This window comes from Balearica regulorum, chromosome 21 (assembly GCF_011004875.1).
Source record: "Balearica regulorum gibbericeps isolate bBalReg1 chromosome 21, bBalReg1.pri, whole genome shotgun sequence".
Classification (NCBI taxonomy): Eukaryota; Metazoa; Chordata; class Aves; order Gruiformes; family Gruidae; genus Balearica; species Balearica regulorum.
In genome coordinates this window covers 2373905-2390686 of record NC_046204.1, presented here as the reverse complement: position 1 = coordinate 2390686, position 16782 = coordinate 2373905, and the positions used below count along the sequence as shown (strand labels likewise).

Genomic DNA, 16782 nt, shown 5'->3' with positions numbered 1-16782 from the left:
AATTAGCAATGCAGTCTTCTTGCTGATACAATTCCTAAATCACTAATATCTAAGTTGAAGGAATTTTGGATTACATTAAATGGTGATAACTTCTGCATTTGCTTGAAGTCATGCTGTCTTAAACAAGATGATGTGGTTTCCAGAAGGGAGTTCAGAATTTTCAGTAGTTGTGATTATAACTCATGTCCTTTATCACTGAAGCGAGGTGTTCTGTTGGAAACTGAGGACGCAATTTGTAAAAGATTTAAGTCTCTTGCTTTAGGGTTGATTTTACTTGGAAAGTGTATTTTGTCATAGAAAATACTTCCATGAATTCACTCTGTATGAAATAACTAAGTCTTGGGTCATCTATATTTTTATAGGTACTATGATGATGTAAATCACCCCATTTAAACATTTTTTCTCAGGTCCTCCTGTTAATGTTGCTCTTGCAATTGAAGTAGCCAGCATTGACCACATCTCAGAAGTGAACATGGTATGTCATCAATTAAACCCACCAAGTTGTGAACATTTGTATGGCAATGACAGAAAGTGTAGAAAACTAACTAACTAGAGAGACAGTTGGTCCCCAAGATGTTTGGAGTGGATAAATTACCACAAGAAGGTACTGCAAAGGACAAACACTGTATTTCAAGACACAGGCATAGTCTCTTCTGGCAGACATTGCCAGTTACAAGAATCTAGCCTTTTGTAAGTCACTGAGATTTCTTACTACAGTTAGCAAGGTTCGATCTGTGCAGCACTTAACAGAAAGCCTATTTTCAAGCATTAACTCCAACTTCTGTTCAAATTCCTTTTCACCGCAGAAACGTCCAAAAAGAAGCTAAGGGAACGATTGGTTGTGAGATGCTCCTCTTTTTGGTGTAAAGACCTTTCAATAAAGCAGCGGAGTGTAACAACTTACAAGGCATGAATTAACTGCATTTCTGAAAAACAACAAATTTAATTTTAAAACCAAAACTTTGATTTTCCCTCCATCCTTTTCCTTCATTACAGATGCGTAACTTCATCTGATTTTTTAGTTTTGCTTTCAAAAACAAAAGTTGTACTTGTGGAGATAAATAAACTGCTTTTCTTCATTAAGACATATGCAACTCTTGCAACATGTTGTATATAACACTGACATTGAATCACTTTTTGATATATTGGGTTTATCCATGGTAGAAGCAGTAATTAAAATGCTTGGGCAACTTTATGGTTGACTGAGTATAAAAATACTTATTTGCACAGGAAACAGTTAATACATTTCTAGGCTAATACAATGATTTTGGACCAAGTCCCAAAGCATTATCATTGTGTTTGTTTAGCATCACTTTGTAATTGGGATTTCTCTTGCCATAGGAATATACCATGACGGTATTTTTGCACCAGAGCTGGCGAGATGACCGTCTGTCTTACAACCACACCAACGAAACTTTGGGCTTAGACAGCCGGTTTGTGGACAAGCTCTGGCTGCCAGATACTTTCATAGTAAATGCCAAGTCTGCTTGGTTCCATGATGTGACTGTGGAAAACAAACTTATCAGGCTCCAGCCAGATGGAGTCATTTTATACAGCATCAGGTGAGTGAGACAGAGTGCAAGTGTACTCTATCATGTATTAACTTTTTGAACAGACTATAAAGTAATCACTCAGTTTTCCGAAGATGATTTCCTAAAACACATTTTCCACTGCATAATGACTGATAACTTTCAGAATGTCCTTAATGGGAGAATTAAGATGTTGAATACAGAGCAAAGATTCTGTTCTCCACTCTCTCACTATTTTCCAAGGGAACTATGAGTCTGATTTAGGCTCAACTTCCCCATCTTTCAAACAGAGAAAATAGTATTTTTTCACTTTGGAAGAGTGTTCCTGCTAGAACTCAGTAACTATATTTAAAGTTAATTGTTTAATGTTCTCCAAAAATAATGAGTGTGCACCTTTGAAAGTCCAAAGTCACCCTTAAGGTATTGGTAGTGATCTTCGGGACAGTGGAAGGGAGGAGATTTGACTCAGAAATGTCCTTTTCATCATTAGAAGTAGCTGAAGCGTCCTCTGACATTAGACAAGTCATTTGACCTTTCTTCAATTTCCCCTCGCCTTTGGGTTTCCCACAGACTTAGTAAAGGCAATAGCCATAAGGATTTTGAAAATAGTTTCCTGTATTAGTATTAAAGTTTCAAAGTTTTCCATTTAGTCTTCTGAGTTCTAAGGCAAAGGCTCTATCTGAATACAACTAACTGGTGTACACATTGTTTGGAACAGGATTACCTCAACAGTGGCCTGTGACATGGACCTTTCCAAGTATCCAATGGATGAGCAAGAATGCATGTTGGATTTGGAGAGCTGTAAGGACTGAGTACAGTGTTTCATATAATCTGTGTTTTGTTTAAAGCCTGCATGTATGGTGCTTCACTTGCTGGAACGATTCTGCTTTAATCAATGAAATATAAGGTGTGCCTCAGGATTTAGAAATAAAGGGTACAAACATGAATCCCTTCATTCTCTGTATTGGGCATTAGACTATGGGCTTTACAATACCAGTTCAGCTCTGATCCAATTCAAAACTATAGGATTTAATTTAGTGAAGATGAACAACCTACAGTCCTGCTGACACATGTTGAACTTTGTGCTTGATGTCAAACCCAGCGCAATCATGACAGTCACTAGAATTACTGAGGTTTGCATCAAATCCAGGGAGAATAAGAAGCCCACAGGCAAAGTTTGATGTGCTATTTTTTCTTTATGAGAAAACAGGAAAAAGAAAGAATTCCCTGCTTTTAATGAATGCCATTGTGACTAACCCTTGCATAGCTTAGCTAGGCGTTCCTGTATCTGTTACACAGAAATCAGTCAGAATACTGCATGGATTGGCTTAAATTCATTTGTACTCACAAAGGAGGGTGAAGAATGAATTTATATTTTGTCCAACCTGTATTTTATCTATAATCAGCATGTCATTCCCATGAGCATTAATACTTTTGAATGAAATTCACCACCAACACAAGCAGGGGCCACCCAATCAATGGCAATGTGTTTTTTATATCAAGGAGTCTACAGGCCCTGAGGGTTCCAGAGATCTGTGAATAGCAGTTTCTGAGCAGATCCCACTGGCCTATTGATGCAAGTTTCTCTTTTTCTTTTTTAGCACTGACTTTGTTTTCTAGGCAATTAACCACAATACCATTTTATCCTGTCAAAAATAGCAATCTACAGTTTTACTTATGTAATCACCAAATACAGAGGCAGCAGACAGTGAACCAGCAATCTGTCCCAGCAAGTTCTGCAGGGAGTTTTGGTGGTGGTTGAATTTTTTAATTGAATTTGAGGGGTTTGATTTCAGTGAAACAAATGTGTAGAAATAAAGCCTCTTTAAACAAATTAATGGTCTAGTAGCAAGTTGTTAATTAACAGCAAAACTAGCAAAGATCGATTTCCTATGGATTTGCATATTACATAAATCCCCTTAGACATATACCCGCTTCTCTCATGTCCCTGGTGCCCTGCAGCTCTCCCTAGTAGTCATCTCCCAGCTGCCACCCATGCCAAACTGCAGTCATTAATTAATAGGCTGATGATATACATAGTGATTGCCAAGCTAGTTGGTGCATCTCGGAATGGACATGGGTCTGTGTTACGTTGCTGTGCTCTAACTGGATGCACAAATTTGATTTTCTGTTCTCTACGCACCATTTCTTACAAAACGTTCAAGAATCTAGAATCTTTGAAACCTTTACCTTTTTGTCATTTTGGTTTGAAAATATCAAGGAAGTTCAAAACAGAACAGACAGAAAACCATGCAAAACATGTCTCATGATACTGAAGTGCATCGTGCCATACCACATATTGCTACTCAGTGTGAATCAACTTGGATTATTCTCCCTGTAGGAAAGCTACCCCAATGTGACACTGGCAACATCGATGTTGCCAGGAGAGTGAATTATCCAGACCAAATCACAGCATGTTTGCAATGGGACTGATGAAAATCAACATATAGCAGAGGAATTATTAGAGGACTTCCACTAAGAGTCCTCTAAGTTCTTAATTTCTTCCTCAAACTTTGTGTTTATTCAGCTTTCTTTTGGCAGATGGCTACTCTTCAGAGGACATAGTCTACCACTGGTCAGAAAACCAGGAGGAGATTCATGGGCTGGATAAGCTGCAGCTTGCTCAATTCACAATTACCAATTACCAGTTCACAACAGAAATGATGAACTTCAAATCGGGTAACAGGATCTGTCTTCAATTCAGGGACAGTATCTGACTTTTTCCTGCATAAGGAAACCTCCTATATGTATAATACAAAATCCCTCAACTAACTAATTTAAGAACCTGTCAGGTTTCTGATAAGAGCTTTCTTTAGCTTACACTTGCAAAAAATGCCAACCTTTGCTGACCCTTCAGGTAGCCACTGTGCATATTATGTCCTTTAGCTCTGTATGTTTGACAAAATACTGCATGGAGTAGCCAGACTTGATAAAAAACACTTGAGGTATAGCTCACATTTTCTTGACCTAATTTGCAACTTCGGACAAAGAAAAATTTCCATTAGCCCTGATGGTATGAGGCTTATGACGTACAGTCAGATCATTCTAATTCTATCCAGTAGAAGTCAGTGGTGTGTATGCGTATCACTGGGTTTATTGCAATGTTTGTAAAAGATTGGAGTCATTTCTTTCCTGCTGATTTTTCATCCTCTTTCATGTATTCAGATCCTCATTTATGCTGCACATCTCCTCTAAGCTCTTTTTTGAGTTTGAAATTAACTTGGCCTTTTAAAAAATCTAAATTTAGTATCTGGAGGACTTTCTACAGCAGATGATAAGACAGTACACATTTTGAAGCAATACTGTTATTCGAGAAGACTCATGATTTTATTTTCAGATCTGGCATTGATATGACCTGAGACAAATCATTTGACCTATTCTTAGCTAACAGTGCTGATGAGAACTGCAGTGCCTCGTGCAGGGTTTATGAAGACTAATTGAACAACATTGAAAAAAGCTTTTTGTGATCCTTGTCCGAAAGATGTTTAAGAATGTAGATCTGGGTCATTATAGGAAATGTTATTTGGAATATCAGTTTAACTGTAATTCACACAGTCAGAATCTTTCTTTGCTCTTTTTTCCAGCAGGTCAGTTTCCCAGGCTCAGTCTCCACTTCCACCTTCGGCGAAATCGAGGAGTTTACATCATTCAGTCTTATGTTCCTTCTATCTTACTAGTGGCCATGTCGTGGGTATCCTTCTGGATCAGTCAGTCAGCTGTGCCTGCCAGAGTGTCATTAGGTACAACAAATAGTCTGGGGAACTAACAGGGAAGGGTATGCTGAAGTTGTAATTCCAGTCTCTAATAACCCTCATTTTCCATGGAGGTGCATTTATGAATACTATGTTTACATGTGCAGACGAGAGAGTTCTTTAAAAGATTTCCCTCATGTTTTAATTTCTGTCATGCTATCAGAGCAGCTGCCTCAGTAAAGAACAGAAAATAACCATCTAAAGATGGTTAAAAGCAATAGCGAATGTGAGGCAGATGTATGAAAGAATTGATTTGAAGGAACTGGGACAGTGACAAAAAAATGTTCCTAGAGCTTGTGCATCTGTTTGCCTGAGTAACGGTTGCAAGTCCAGATGCAAAAGTTTTTCAGGGTTAAGTCTTCTGGTTTTGTTTGTCCTGATCTAGAACAAAACCAAGGGTAACATGTTCAAAGTTGCCTTACTCATACAAATGCACTGTTTTTTTACAAATGCCCTGTTTTGAAAATCAGAAGTCACACTATTAAGGGGTTTCTACTGTGAACATATTCCTCAGCTTCAGATTAGTAAATATACTTATTATGGTGTTTACTATGAAACCTAAAGTAAATTTTCTTACACTACACTGCAGGTATAACTACTGTTCTTACTATGACTACACTGATGGTCAGTGCGCGATCTTCGCTTCCACGAGCATCTGCCATCAAGGCACTTGATGTTTACTTCTGGATTTGCTATGTGTTTGTCTTTGCTGCACTGGTAGAATATGCATTTGCACATTTCAATGCTGACTACATGAAAAAGCAAAAGAACAAGATAAAAGCAAGAAGGCAGAGTGGAGAGGTCAGTAAGCGTAATACTGTGAATAACTTTCCAAAAGCAATCACCCTGCATCACCACCTTTTTCTACTATGGAGGCAAATTCTTCTACCCCTTTTGAAAACAACATATTTACTGGTTAATTCTTTTGGCACATTAATATGACAAGCAACCAAATGCAATGCTAATTTCCCCTTGCAGCATGGTTAGCACTAAAGACAACATATTCTCACATAGTTTTTTGCTGTATTTAAGATAGGAAATGGAGAATAAGAGAGAATGAGTAAGATGAGAGACAAAGTATGTCTTGAGCCAGATTTGTACATCTTACACTTTGAGAAAATATTTGATATTTGTCCAGTCCTCAGTGTAAGTTATGGTAACCTTGAATTGCTCCTGCAGGGTCAGGGCAAAGTCATTATGACAGTATTACCTGAGATGGGGAAGAAAGGTATTCTCAGAAGGTGTTCTTTAGTAGCGGCTTCTGCTAAGACTCTTTTAGCTCTGCTACAGCATAATAAAATGCTGTCAGCCAAACAAAAACTAGGCCTGTTGTCTTCAATGTTGTCCCCTGGAGATTACATTTTTTACACCTAAGCTGCATAAGCTAAATACAGATACAATTAGCATGGATATAAGTTATGTAGATATGAAGCCTAGGGAAACTGAATAAAGGAGTCTGTAGATGAAATTTCTTCCAGGAACTCCAGATGGCTTCGCTGCTTTCTTCACGTACATATATGCATGTTAGTGATGAAGCAGAGTGAACTGATTAAGAAACTTTTTTTTTTGACAATTCACAATTCGTAGCCCAGGCCTACATATTTTTGAACTCTCCAGCACCTTTGGTAGTATTTATTATTACTTCATTTTATTAAGTTGTAGTGGATACAACTGATCCATATTCATTTTCTGTCCCACCTCCACGTTCTCTCAGCTTTGACAAGAGCCTGAGAACTGCCCATTGGCTTTGGCCACACAGTGGGATGACTGTCTCCTTGAAGTCAGTCAATTATTTTCAGTCAGGTGGGCCTATGCATGCTGTCTCGATGGTGCCTCAGTAATTCAGAGCATGTAAAATTATAACCAGAATTTAGATGTGATAGAACAGAGTCTTTCAGTGGTCCGTCTGCCAAAGCAAGTGATAAATCCCATTCCACACTTATGGATCTCATAGGTATTTTCACCACATCAGTATCATGGCTAGCTTGGATGAAGTACACTACCTTTGCCCTATAAATTGCTGTTACAGGTTCTCCTCTTTCCTTTGCAGATAAACGTGAAGAACGCCATTGTTCTGTTTTCCCTTTCCATAGCTGGTGTGAACCAGGAACTGGCCATTTCCAATAGGCAGCACCGAATTCCCAGAAGCCTGCCTGGATCGTATGGCACAATAGAAATAGAAACTGGAGAGACAAAACAGCAGCAAGTAATGAAACTGGACAAAAAGAGTGGTCTGAAGTCCCTCTTTAAGCCCATTGATGCTGATACCATTGATATATATGCCAGAGCCGTGTTCCCAGCAGCCTTTGCAGCAGTCAATGTTATATACTGGGTTGCATACACAATGTAAAAAAAAAAAAAAAAAGAAAATTCATGTGAAGAGCTACAAATTGAACAATACCTGCAGACTAAAAAGCCCTTGCTGAAAATATATTGATCCATCTCTTCTCAAAATATTTTCCAATGAGCTCGAGACATTTCTAAAGTCAAGAAAGTCCTGTGATCAGTTCCTACTAAAAGCAGCAATTTATTACTGATCTGATTTGATACAGTAATAACTGTACTCTGCCAAACAATCCCAGTTCCTTATTTCCTGTATTACCATGACACAATTTTTCATATGTACATATTTGTAGCACAAGTTTAAATCTTAAATTACTATGGTTTTCCTCCACTTTAAGTGTCGATCAGTAATGAAGATTTGGCTTTTCACACTCAGATCATTTCCTTTTTTTGTAACAGAAGTGCTAATTCCTCAGTGATTTTCTGCATCTGGCCTTCTGTGGGATGGTCTAGGCTTAACAGTAGTGGTAAAGTTGGAGTTTTTAATCATAAAAATCTCATTAACAAAGTAGAATGGAGTAGACGGGAGTGGAGGCTTTTTCTTAAACTATTATTTGTCTTGGATAAAGTATTGAAAACATTTCAATGCTCTTAGTCACAGCATGAAATAAAATATACTACATAAAATTCTACTGAATTGTTAATAATGACTGTATTACATTTTGGATCTAAGCTACTGGAAGTTTAAACATTTAAACACAGTAATGTTTATTAGTTTAATAGGCCCAAAAATAGACAAAAGTGATTTAGAAACACAGGGAAAGCTCAGGCTTTCTATGTTGGATTGGGAAAAATTTTAAAGGTGCTTGATAAGGAAGGAACTCAGACTCCATTTTCAGGAAGGACTTTAGAATTCATTCTGTTGATTTTCAGTGAGAGTCTACCATGTGTGCCTCTGAAAATATCCTTTTTGCATCTGTCCTTAAATAGCTGAGTGAAGTAAAAAAAAAAAAAAAAAAGGCATAAATGGCTTTAAGTTACACAGTTGCTTTGGATTTTTTGCCATTTTTATTCAGAGGCTGACCTACTATGTTAGGCCTCTTCACTTCCATTATTTGACAATGAAATTTGTGGGTACTCATACACACTCCTTAATTCAGGGCTAGATTCTCTCACGCAACTCATGCAAAATAACACTTTGTTCTGTAAATAATTCCAGCGAACTCAGCAAATTAACGCAGTATTCACAACAAATACAAGTTTTCAAATCAATCTCTAAAAATCTCCACAGTAAATATACTGGGATATGTATTAAAACAACTGAAATATTGTTAGTGTAGGAAACCAACGTAGGATATTTCAAAAGGGAAAATTTTCTTGAGGGTTTTTTGCCTTGAAAGTGAGAGGTTATTTCAAATATAGAGACTGACACAAAAGAAAATACGAAATGAGAGGGGGAGGGAATGAAGGAAGCAAAGCGAGTGGCTGAAAGCTACGATGGAAGGGAGCATGGGGAGGTGCGAGATTAAGCCAAAAGATGTAGATAAGAGAAGAGCAGCATTGGGCTTTGAAGATGAGGATCTTGAACATAGTGGCTCATGATTACTAGTTGCAAGAAGGATGAAACAAGCATTTAATCATGGTGGAGTGTGCGCATATTCCTCCTGCCTCAGTTATCTGTGACATATGTTTGATTTCATATGACCAGCACTGAAAGATAGAGCATTTTAACACAGATTTACAACTTAAAATAAGATTTGTTCAGTATCACTGAAGTAAGAGAATGCTCTGAAGCAAAAAAAACCAATCCTGAACTGAGCTATAATAGAAAATACGCTCCCATCATAAGTCAGGCTTAGGTTCACCTCAATCTTTAGTTTCTGTTATAACAGAAAAACTATTTGCCAACAGTGTGTGGGAAAGCACAAACTGACATCAAAGTTCCCACCAGTCTAGCCCTGGACTGAGACACCTGGATTCTGCTCCAAGATCTTGCCACTGACTAGGTGGGGAATCTTAGTTAAGTCATTTCACTGCATCATCTGCAAAATTGATATAATGATACTGATTTCTTTCCTATATCTTTGAGTTTTACAGAAGAAAACCCTTCAGGAGAGACAGAAACTCTTATCCTCCAACTAGGTAAGTGCATCCAACTAGTACTTATGTGGTGCTATTTACCATAGTTTCTGAGACTCTCACATATTGAATTAAAGCAAAGTATCACTCAACTTTAACCTTATCCAGAAAGCTAATGAAATTCTGCATCTCCTTCAGTACATGCAGGTAATCAGGCTCCTCTTTTCCCTTCTGCTTCTCTTTCCATTTTATTTTTCTTAGTGTTTGTTCCTGATGTTGATGAAATGCTACATTACAGAAATACACCTTTTTTTTTTTCTAAGTGTGTTTTTTGTTATAATGACTTTCTTCCAAAGCAAAATCAAGCTCTTCTGCTCTCTTCTGAATCATTCTTACGGTTTTACATAATGATTAAGTGCAGAGTGGAATAAAACCAGCAGAAACATGACTTTACAATGCCTTTTCCTTACTAAGTTGTTGCTTTTTCCATGATTCTGTGTCAGGTCCTTGACATACCTTAACTCCCCTTTCTACCTTTCCTTTCAGCTTAAAACTCAGCTTTTCCAATTTATACCTGATCTAATTCTTGTCTGGTCTCAGAAGCATCAGAAGTTTAAATGTAACTCTTGGATGATGCACTTTCATAGGCAAGGCAAGATGGTAGGCAAGTCTGAAATATTCTGCACAGCACTCTGAACAGTATCACCACAACAGTACTACACCCTTTAGAAAGGCCATAGTGCCTTATTCTTCTCTGTTACACTTTCATAAATCACAAATAATCTTTGTTTTAAAAATCAGTAGATTAACTACTGCTGTGAAGGCAGAGTCTAACCTTTTTGTATCCCTCTGGTTTCTCTAGCTATTAGTTATCACATTGTCTGTCAGGGTCAGTATCTACTGCTAAGAGTGAAATTATTGACTAAATCCAGCTGAAGAAATACTCACCACAAGTTCCTGTAGAGTGTAAATCACAAGATAATCCATGATTTTGGAATTAAAGTTATTAAAAAGCAGAGAACAAAGCACTGACCTAGTCCCTCTAGTGTGCAGTGGCTGGTTATTTAGAGTAATTAGCAAGAGGGCAGCTGCAGATATTATAAAGGCAGTGTCTAATCTAATTATTTCAGCAGTAATAGTTTGTAATTGTGCACCTGACATAACTCCTTACACTGAAGCCAACTGAGTAATCACATGGGGTTACTGGACAAAATTAGTTGCTTCTCCATCTGGGAGACAGTCACAGGCTGCATGCCCTGCTGATTTCTTCAAAAGATTTATTCAATGATTTTTTCTGTAGTTTGACTGCAGATCTTCAACGTGCACAGCTCAGTTGTGATTGATCAAAGTAAAAGGTGGCAGCAATCTTCTCCTCAAAACACCCTAAGCAAGAATGCTAGACAATGTTGTAGACAGAGGCATAAGAGGAAAAAAACCTCTCAAAACATCGCAGGCAGTCAGAAATGCACACTGTGAGCATACATATGGCAATTGTGTCCATTCCAGGAACAAGGTGACTCAGAGGGCAGAACAGGTGTTTCAGCTACTGTTACTGCACTTGCATGAGTAGCACAAAACAAAACACCTCCATCATGAAGAGTGGGATTTTCTTAAATATGTTTCTAGAGCCAGAAATAGAAGTCAGATGCCATTCAAACCCTTTTAAGGAAAAAATCATCAGACATTAATACTTTACATGTATTAATGTCTAAAGTAAATGCTTTATTCAACTCTAATTTCATGATGCCCTTAATAAGCAGAAATAAACTAAATTTGATGTCAGTTGAATGCTGTCTTTGGATGGGTTGTACTAGCATCAAGGAGAGGGGAAGAAAAAAAAAAGTATGTGACAGATCAGAAGGCACTTTTTCTGTGCTGTACCTGAAAGCATTTGTATTCCTTTCAGCAATTTAGAGTAGTGCTCTATAGACTGGCGTGTCTGTGAGAAAAAGAGTGGGCTATGTGTTAATGCAGTCATTCTAAATGTGAGGTGTTAATAAAATGTAAGTATACAGAAATTGGAGCTTCTATAAACGGACAAAATAGACATTCCAACTATTGAACTGGAAGATAAAATGCATTAGAAGGAAAATCAAAATAACCTCAGAGATTTCATCCCATAATGAAATCCTGCCTATTCAGTGCCCAAGGGCTTGTAAAACTCTACTTTGGCCTTGACAACAGGAGAGAAAGTACCATTCTGTATTCATGAGTGCTTTCTGTGGGGCACTTATGCAGACTGTGGTATTTATGTTAAAAAAATAGCTGTTGCTGCCTCAAGAGGTTAAAAAGAATCAGAAAGAAGAAGAAGAGCAAGATACCGCATGATTTGTTTGAAAGTAATGCTGGTCGTGACAGCACTATTATGAGGTCAATATACAGAAATATCTGTCCTGTTTCTGGGTAAAAATGAAAGCATTTATCCAAGTTAAAGTAAAAGCTCTCACATCAGTTCTTAACCAGTTTTCTAATCCAACAGATAATGTAGCGAAACCAATTTAACTCAATGAGGCTTCTACAGTTGGTACAACAAAACACTTAAAACGATTGCTCTGATTTTAAATACTCAAAAGTCATTAACCTAAGAAAGCACTTCACATTAGGAGGAAAAGAGCACCCCTGCACATTTGTCCATGTAGCAGAATAGATAACAAAAAGCTGACTGAAAGTTTCTGAGAATATTGTCATTAAAAAAAAATCTGAAGCAACTCCCTCATGCCCTCTTTATTACAGCAGCTTAAAACACTTGCAATGGTTGAAAGCTTGTTTGATGTTATTATAATACTGCATGCAATATATGTTATAAACATATATAGCTAATTCTTCTTAATGAAAATTGAATAAAAATTTGGCAATGCACATGTCTATTTGGATGGATTTGGTAGCTGAAATGAGAAAGGCACTGTCTCTTTCTGCCTTTATAGCTTGTGTCTTAAATGAAGTGAATTTGAGGATCTAAGCCCATCGTTACATAATGCATTAGGGATCTGTTCTCTCTTTATACCAGCTTTATGTCATGGCTATTCCTTTTACTAAGTCCTGCACCGTAAAAACAAATCTGAGAAGACAGTCAAGCCCAGGCTGTCAGAAAATATAGCACCAACAGAACTAATCAGATGCTATTGGGAGTTCACTGTTCCGCAAAAAGATTGGTCCAAAAAAAGAAATCCAAATATCCCTTATTTCTGAGGTATCTGGCGTCTTTAGATCACTCTAGATTTAGGACCAACCAATACATAGGCTTAATTCCACTGAACAAAAAGTGCCTCTAGCCCAGTGTCCAATCTCCACCTTTTGGTATAAAGCCTGTCACGGAGTTGCTGAGTTTGTGCATGTTTTACTGAGATCAGTGATGCTCAGCACTTAAAAGCATCGCTCCTTGTGTTCTCAAGTGGGGCAAAGGCAGACAATATTACAAGCCAAAGAAAAATGCTTTTATATTTGTAGGCCTCATCTGCACAAAAAAAAAGTTGTAGTGATTTAACCAAATTAGTTTCACAAGCTCCTTTTGTCAGTACTGTCATTTCAGCTCACACAGAAAAAAGCACCCAAGATAATGATAGAACTTCCTTCTGTAGATGAAGCCTATGAAATTACCATGAGGGGATTTACCAAAAATATTTTAACTTATCTTTATAGACCTCTTTAAATGCTTAATTGGGATATTTTAAGATAGTAAGGGGAAAGGTGCTCAGAAAGCTAAAGAATATTTGAAATGGGTAACAAATATTTTTCAGGCCTTGAAACTTAAGTTTTTCAACAATAATTAGCCCTGCAACTAGTCCAGATTTCACCTGAGAAGAAGAGGATTTCTGATAGTGTCCTACAGATGCATTAAGGGAAAGGGGATGTAAACAAATATTTATATTATGAAACTGACTGTGCATTCTTTATTTCCTGATAGCTTTTAAACAGTTTTTATATCCCTGTAGCAACCATGAAACATTAACCAATAGAGAACAATTATCTTCCCTCCTTGGGAACTTTCATAAACAAAATATTGCCTTCTATGCCTCCTTTGCATTAGGATGGGGTATTTTATTAAATAGGAAGTTAACTCTACAGTTACATTCCTTAATTTGTTGGCTCAGTTTACTTTATTGCAAATAGATGAGGGGTTGGGGGGTTTGTTGTTTTTTTAACTACTTGATGTAAGAATAAATAAAGGTAAGGAAAACCAGTCTTTCAAGACCTGAGAGTCACAAGCTCCAAAGTTCATGTTCACAGGATCCATAACTTCAGTGGAAAGACTAGCACTTAAAGAGGCAGTGGGATCAGGCTCCTACCATGTAACTAATAGTAGATAATACAATTATTTATTACAAAAGGTCCCAACTAGTATTACAGTTCCTAGCCTATTGGGATTTTTAAGATATTTTTGAGAGATAATACTTATCCCAACAACTATAAAAACTCAACTGGCAAGGGAGTAGCAGAAATAAATTGCATATCCCTACTGTGTAAGTAAGCAAATCAGCAAATTGGTCAGATGGAGTTGAATCCAGAATAGCTTTGGAAATTTAACAGCTGTGAAAGGAATCCAACCTCTGGAAATTTATCCCTTTCTTTAACTCTTGCAATACTTCTATTTCACTAGATAGTTAGTTACTAACAAATACAGGTTTGCATCAGTTACTACTGAGCAAGTAATCTGAACAAGAGCACCGGGAATTACCTTTGCTAGCACAAATATCACCAAATTCTCAATTTTCATGCATTGGGTTATCAGATGGGGTAGGGGGAACATTTTTCTTTACATTACAATAAATAATTGGCCAGTCTTAAGGGGTAGGAATGTGGAACAGACATAGCCGGAAGTAGCAAAATAATATATAGGCCATTGAGCTATTCCACTATTACAATTACTACAGTCTTAAGATTAAATAAAGATTGAGTGGTGAAATACAGAGTAATCTGTAAAACATCTGGTATAATACTCCATCCAGACTGTTCTTCCTTTATTGCTACATTTCTTTCAGAGTTAGACAAACACAAAAGATCTATTTCTGTACATCTTAAACTTACTACGCTTTCATAGATATATTTAAGATTATTCTACCGTCATCTTTCCAGGTTGTGTGTGCAACTTTTACATATGCAAGCTCGTTTGTGCATATATATAAAAGAGGCATCTATATATGTTTATAAATGATAGGGCATATAGTATTTTAAAATTGAACCTATACTTTAATATATGATTTAATATATCAGCTGTGATTATTGTCAGATTGCCTACAATGGCGGTTCTGTGCATGCTTATTGAAGGATCCATCAGACGCTTCTTGAATGTGGAATATTTTGATCTAAGAATGCCTGTCTTTCAATCAAACTGAATGCTGGCTGGACCAATAATGAGAATTTAGGACAGCACTACTAAGTCTGGTCGGGGGAAAGCAATAAAAAGAGGACTCTTGAGGAACCGAGGTGAACACTTGGTCCTCAGGGTTAAGTCTTGTTTAAAATTTTCACTGTTTTCTTCTATCCTCTGAATTGACAATTGCATGTCTTCAATGGTAGAAGCATCCATTTTCTTTCCTCCATAGTTTCTTTCACTGTTATCTTTCAGAAGAGGGATTGTTGCTTTCTAAAAGATTAGGACTGGGTTATGCAGCAAGAAGAAAGGAGCCCCTATGATTTACAGTGTATTGTGTGCTGGTGAACACATACAAAAGGAAAACGAGCAAAAATTGTGTTTCTACAGAAACAGGTTGTTTAAATATCCTGAAAAAAATAAACACAGAAGCATAGGGGTTTGGTTTTATTTGCTTTTAAACATACATCTCCTGGGCTACCCATAGAATTCTTTATCCTCCTGGCTAATGCGGTGTCAACAAAAGTGAGTTAGCTTCTGGGTGCTTCTATCTTATATAAGAAAGACAAGTAAGGGAGGTGTTGACTTAAAATAGTCTTGAAACATTATTCATTTTGTCTATTTTAACATGGGCTAGAAAAACACTAATATTCAATCCAGCAAGAAAATCTGCAAAGAATTACCATGGTGATTTCTGATGTTATGTAGGATATATGCTTTACTCCAGTTTATGTAGAAATATATTAATGCCTTATTATTTTTATCCAAACTTAGTGGCATTTGGCCCAAATTAATTTCCACTGGATTAAATTATTTCACTGCCATTGATTTCAACAGAAACAATAGCTTGTTTCTTGCTTAGCAAAAAAAAAAAAAAAAAAAAAAAAAAAGAGTAAGTAGGCTGAAGAGCAGCCTGCATGTCTGCACATGTTGCTGGTTTGATCTGCTAAAGATGACATTCTATGGAGATGCATTTTCATTCTAGAGTGACACAGAACTGGTTACTCACATTTCACGTTTATTTGGAGATAGTAGCCGTCTCTCTCCATTTATCTGTTAAGTTCATAGTCTGAAATCTTAAAACTTTCGAAAGTTGACAGGTCCTAATGTAGCTGAAGATCTTAAGTTACTAATTCAAGTAATAATGGGATACCTGTTTTCTCCTTCTACTGACGTAAAACTACCAATTGCCCCCCCCTTTTTTTCTCAATAACTGTCTTTAAGAACTAGTTGTCATAATGATGTCTTAATTGAAGCATTTAAGAGAGAGAAAAGGAGAAGGATTTTTTTTCAGTCAACCTTGTCAGAAATACACAAGTACTTTGTGGCTATAGCAGTTAAATAAAAAGTAATTTCAGCAAAGAAAAGGTAGGAAAATCTGCGAGTCCTGCCACCCAGCACTCTACACCTTTCTAGCTAAATTTGTAAGAAGAACTTTGTACATAATCTGTTCTGTGAGGAGTCCATGTAGTGCAATGATTCTTCAACAACCTTCAGCAGTAGGAACATTCCCAGTAGTTTTAGTCATTTAAGCAGTGAAGGTCCTAGTTGAGTCACTTTAATTAATTACACAACTTTATGTGTTCATTGAACTATCAAAATTAAAACAGAGAGCTTTTTCCTCCCTGTTTCTCACACCAGTGGAAAGGGGAGATGTAAACATTAATATAGCAACAATAGCTCCCAAACCACAAAGACAGAGTCTTCATCTCTGCTGAATTCCTCACCTGTGAAATAAAATGAACCATAACAAATACGTATCCTTTGACCTTTGTTTCTAAAGAGATATATTTCTTTCAAAGGAAAGCCTTTTGTAAGCCAGAGATAG

At 37.0% G+C, this 16782-nt stretch overlaps 1 protein-coding gene across 2 annotated transcripts in view; it reads left to right on the top strand.

Annotated features, from left to right (window-relative positions):
• The window catches only part of GABRD (gamma-aminobutyric acid type A receptor subunit delta), a 107237-nt gene extending 99488 nt beyond the window's left edge, over positions 1-7749 (top strand). Inside the window, exons 8-14 of one of the 2 annotated variants that reach the window (XM_075773260.1) lie at positions 408-475; positions 1342-1562; positions 2248-2330; positions 4071-4208; positions 5117-5269; positions 5871-6082; positions 7332-7749. In XM_075773260.1, coding sequence (XP_075629375.1) covers positions 408-475; positions 1342-1562; positions 2248-2330; positions 4071-4208; positions 5117-5269; positions 5871-6082; positions 7332-7631 — 1175 coding nt within the window. In that variant the 3' untranslated portion in view covers positions 7632-7749. Of the gene's footprint in view, positions 1-407; positions 476-1341; positions 1563-2247; positions 2331-4070; positions 4209-5113; positions 5270-5870; positions 6083-7331 lie in introns of both variants that reach the window. The other variant, XM_075773259.1, reaches the window with a different exon arrangement.
• The last annotated feature ends 9033 nt before the right edge of the window (positions 7750-16782 follow it).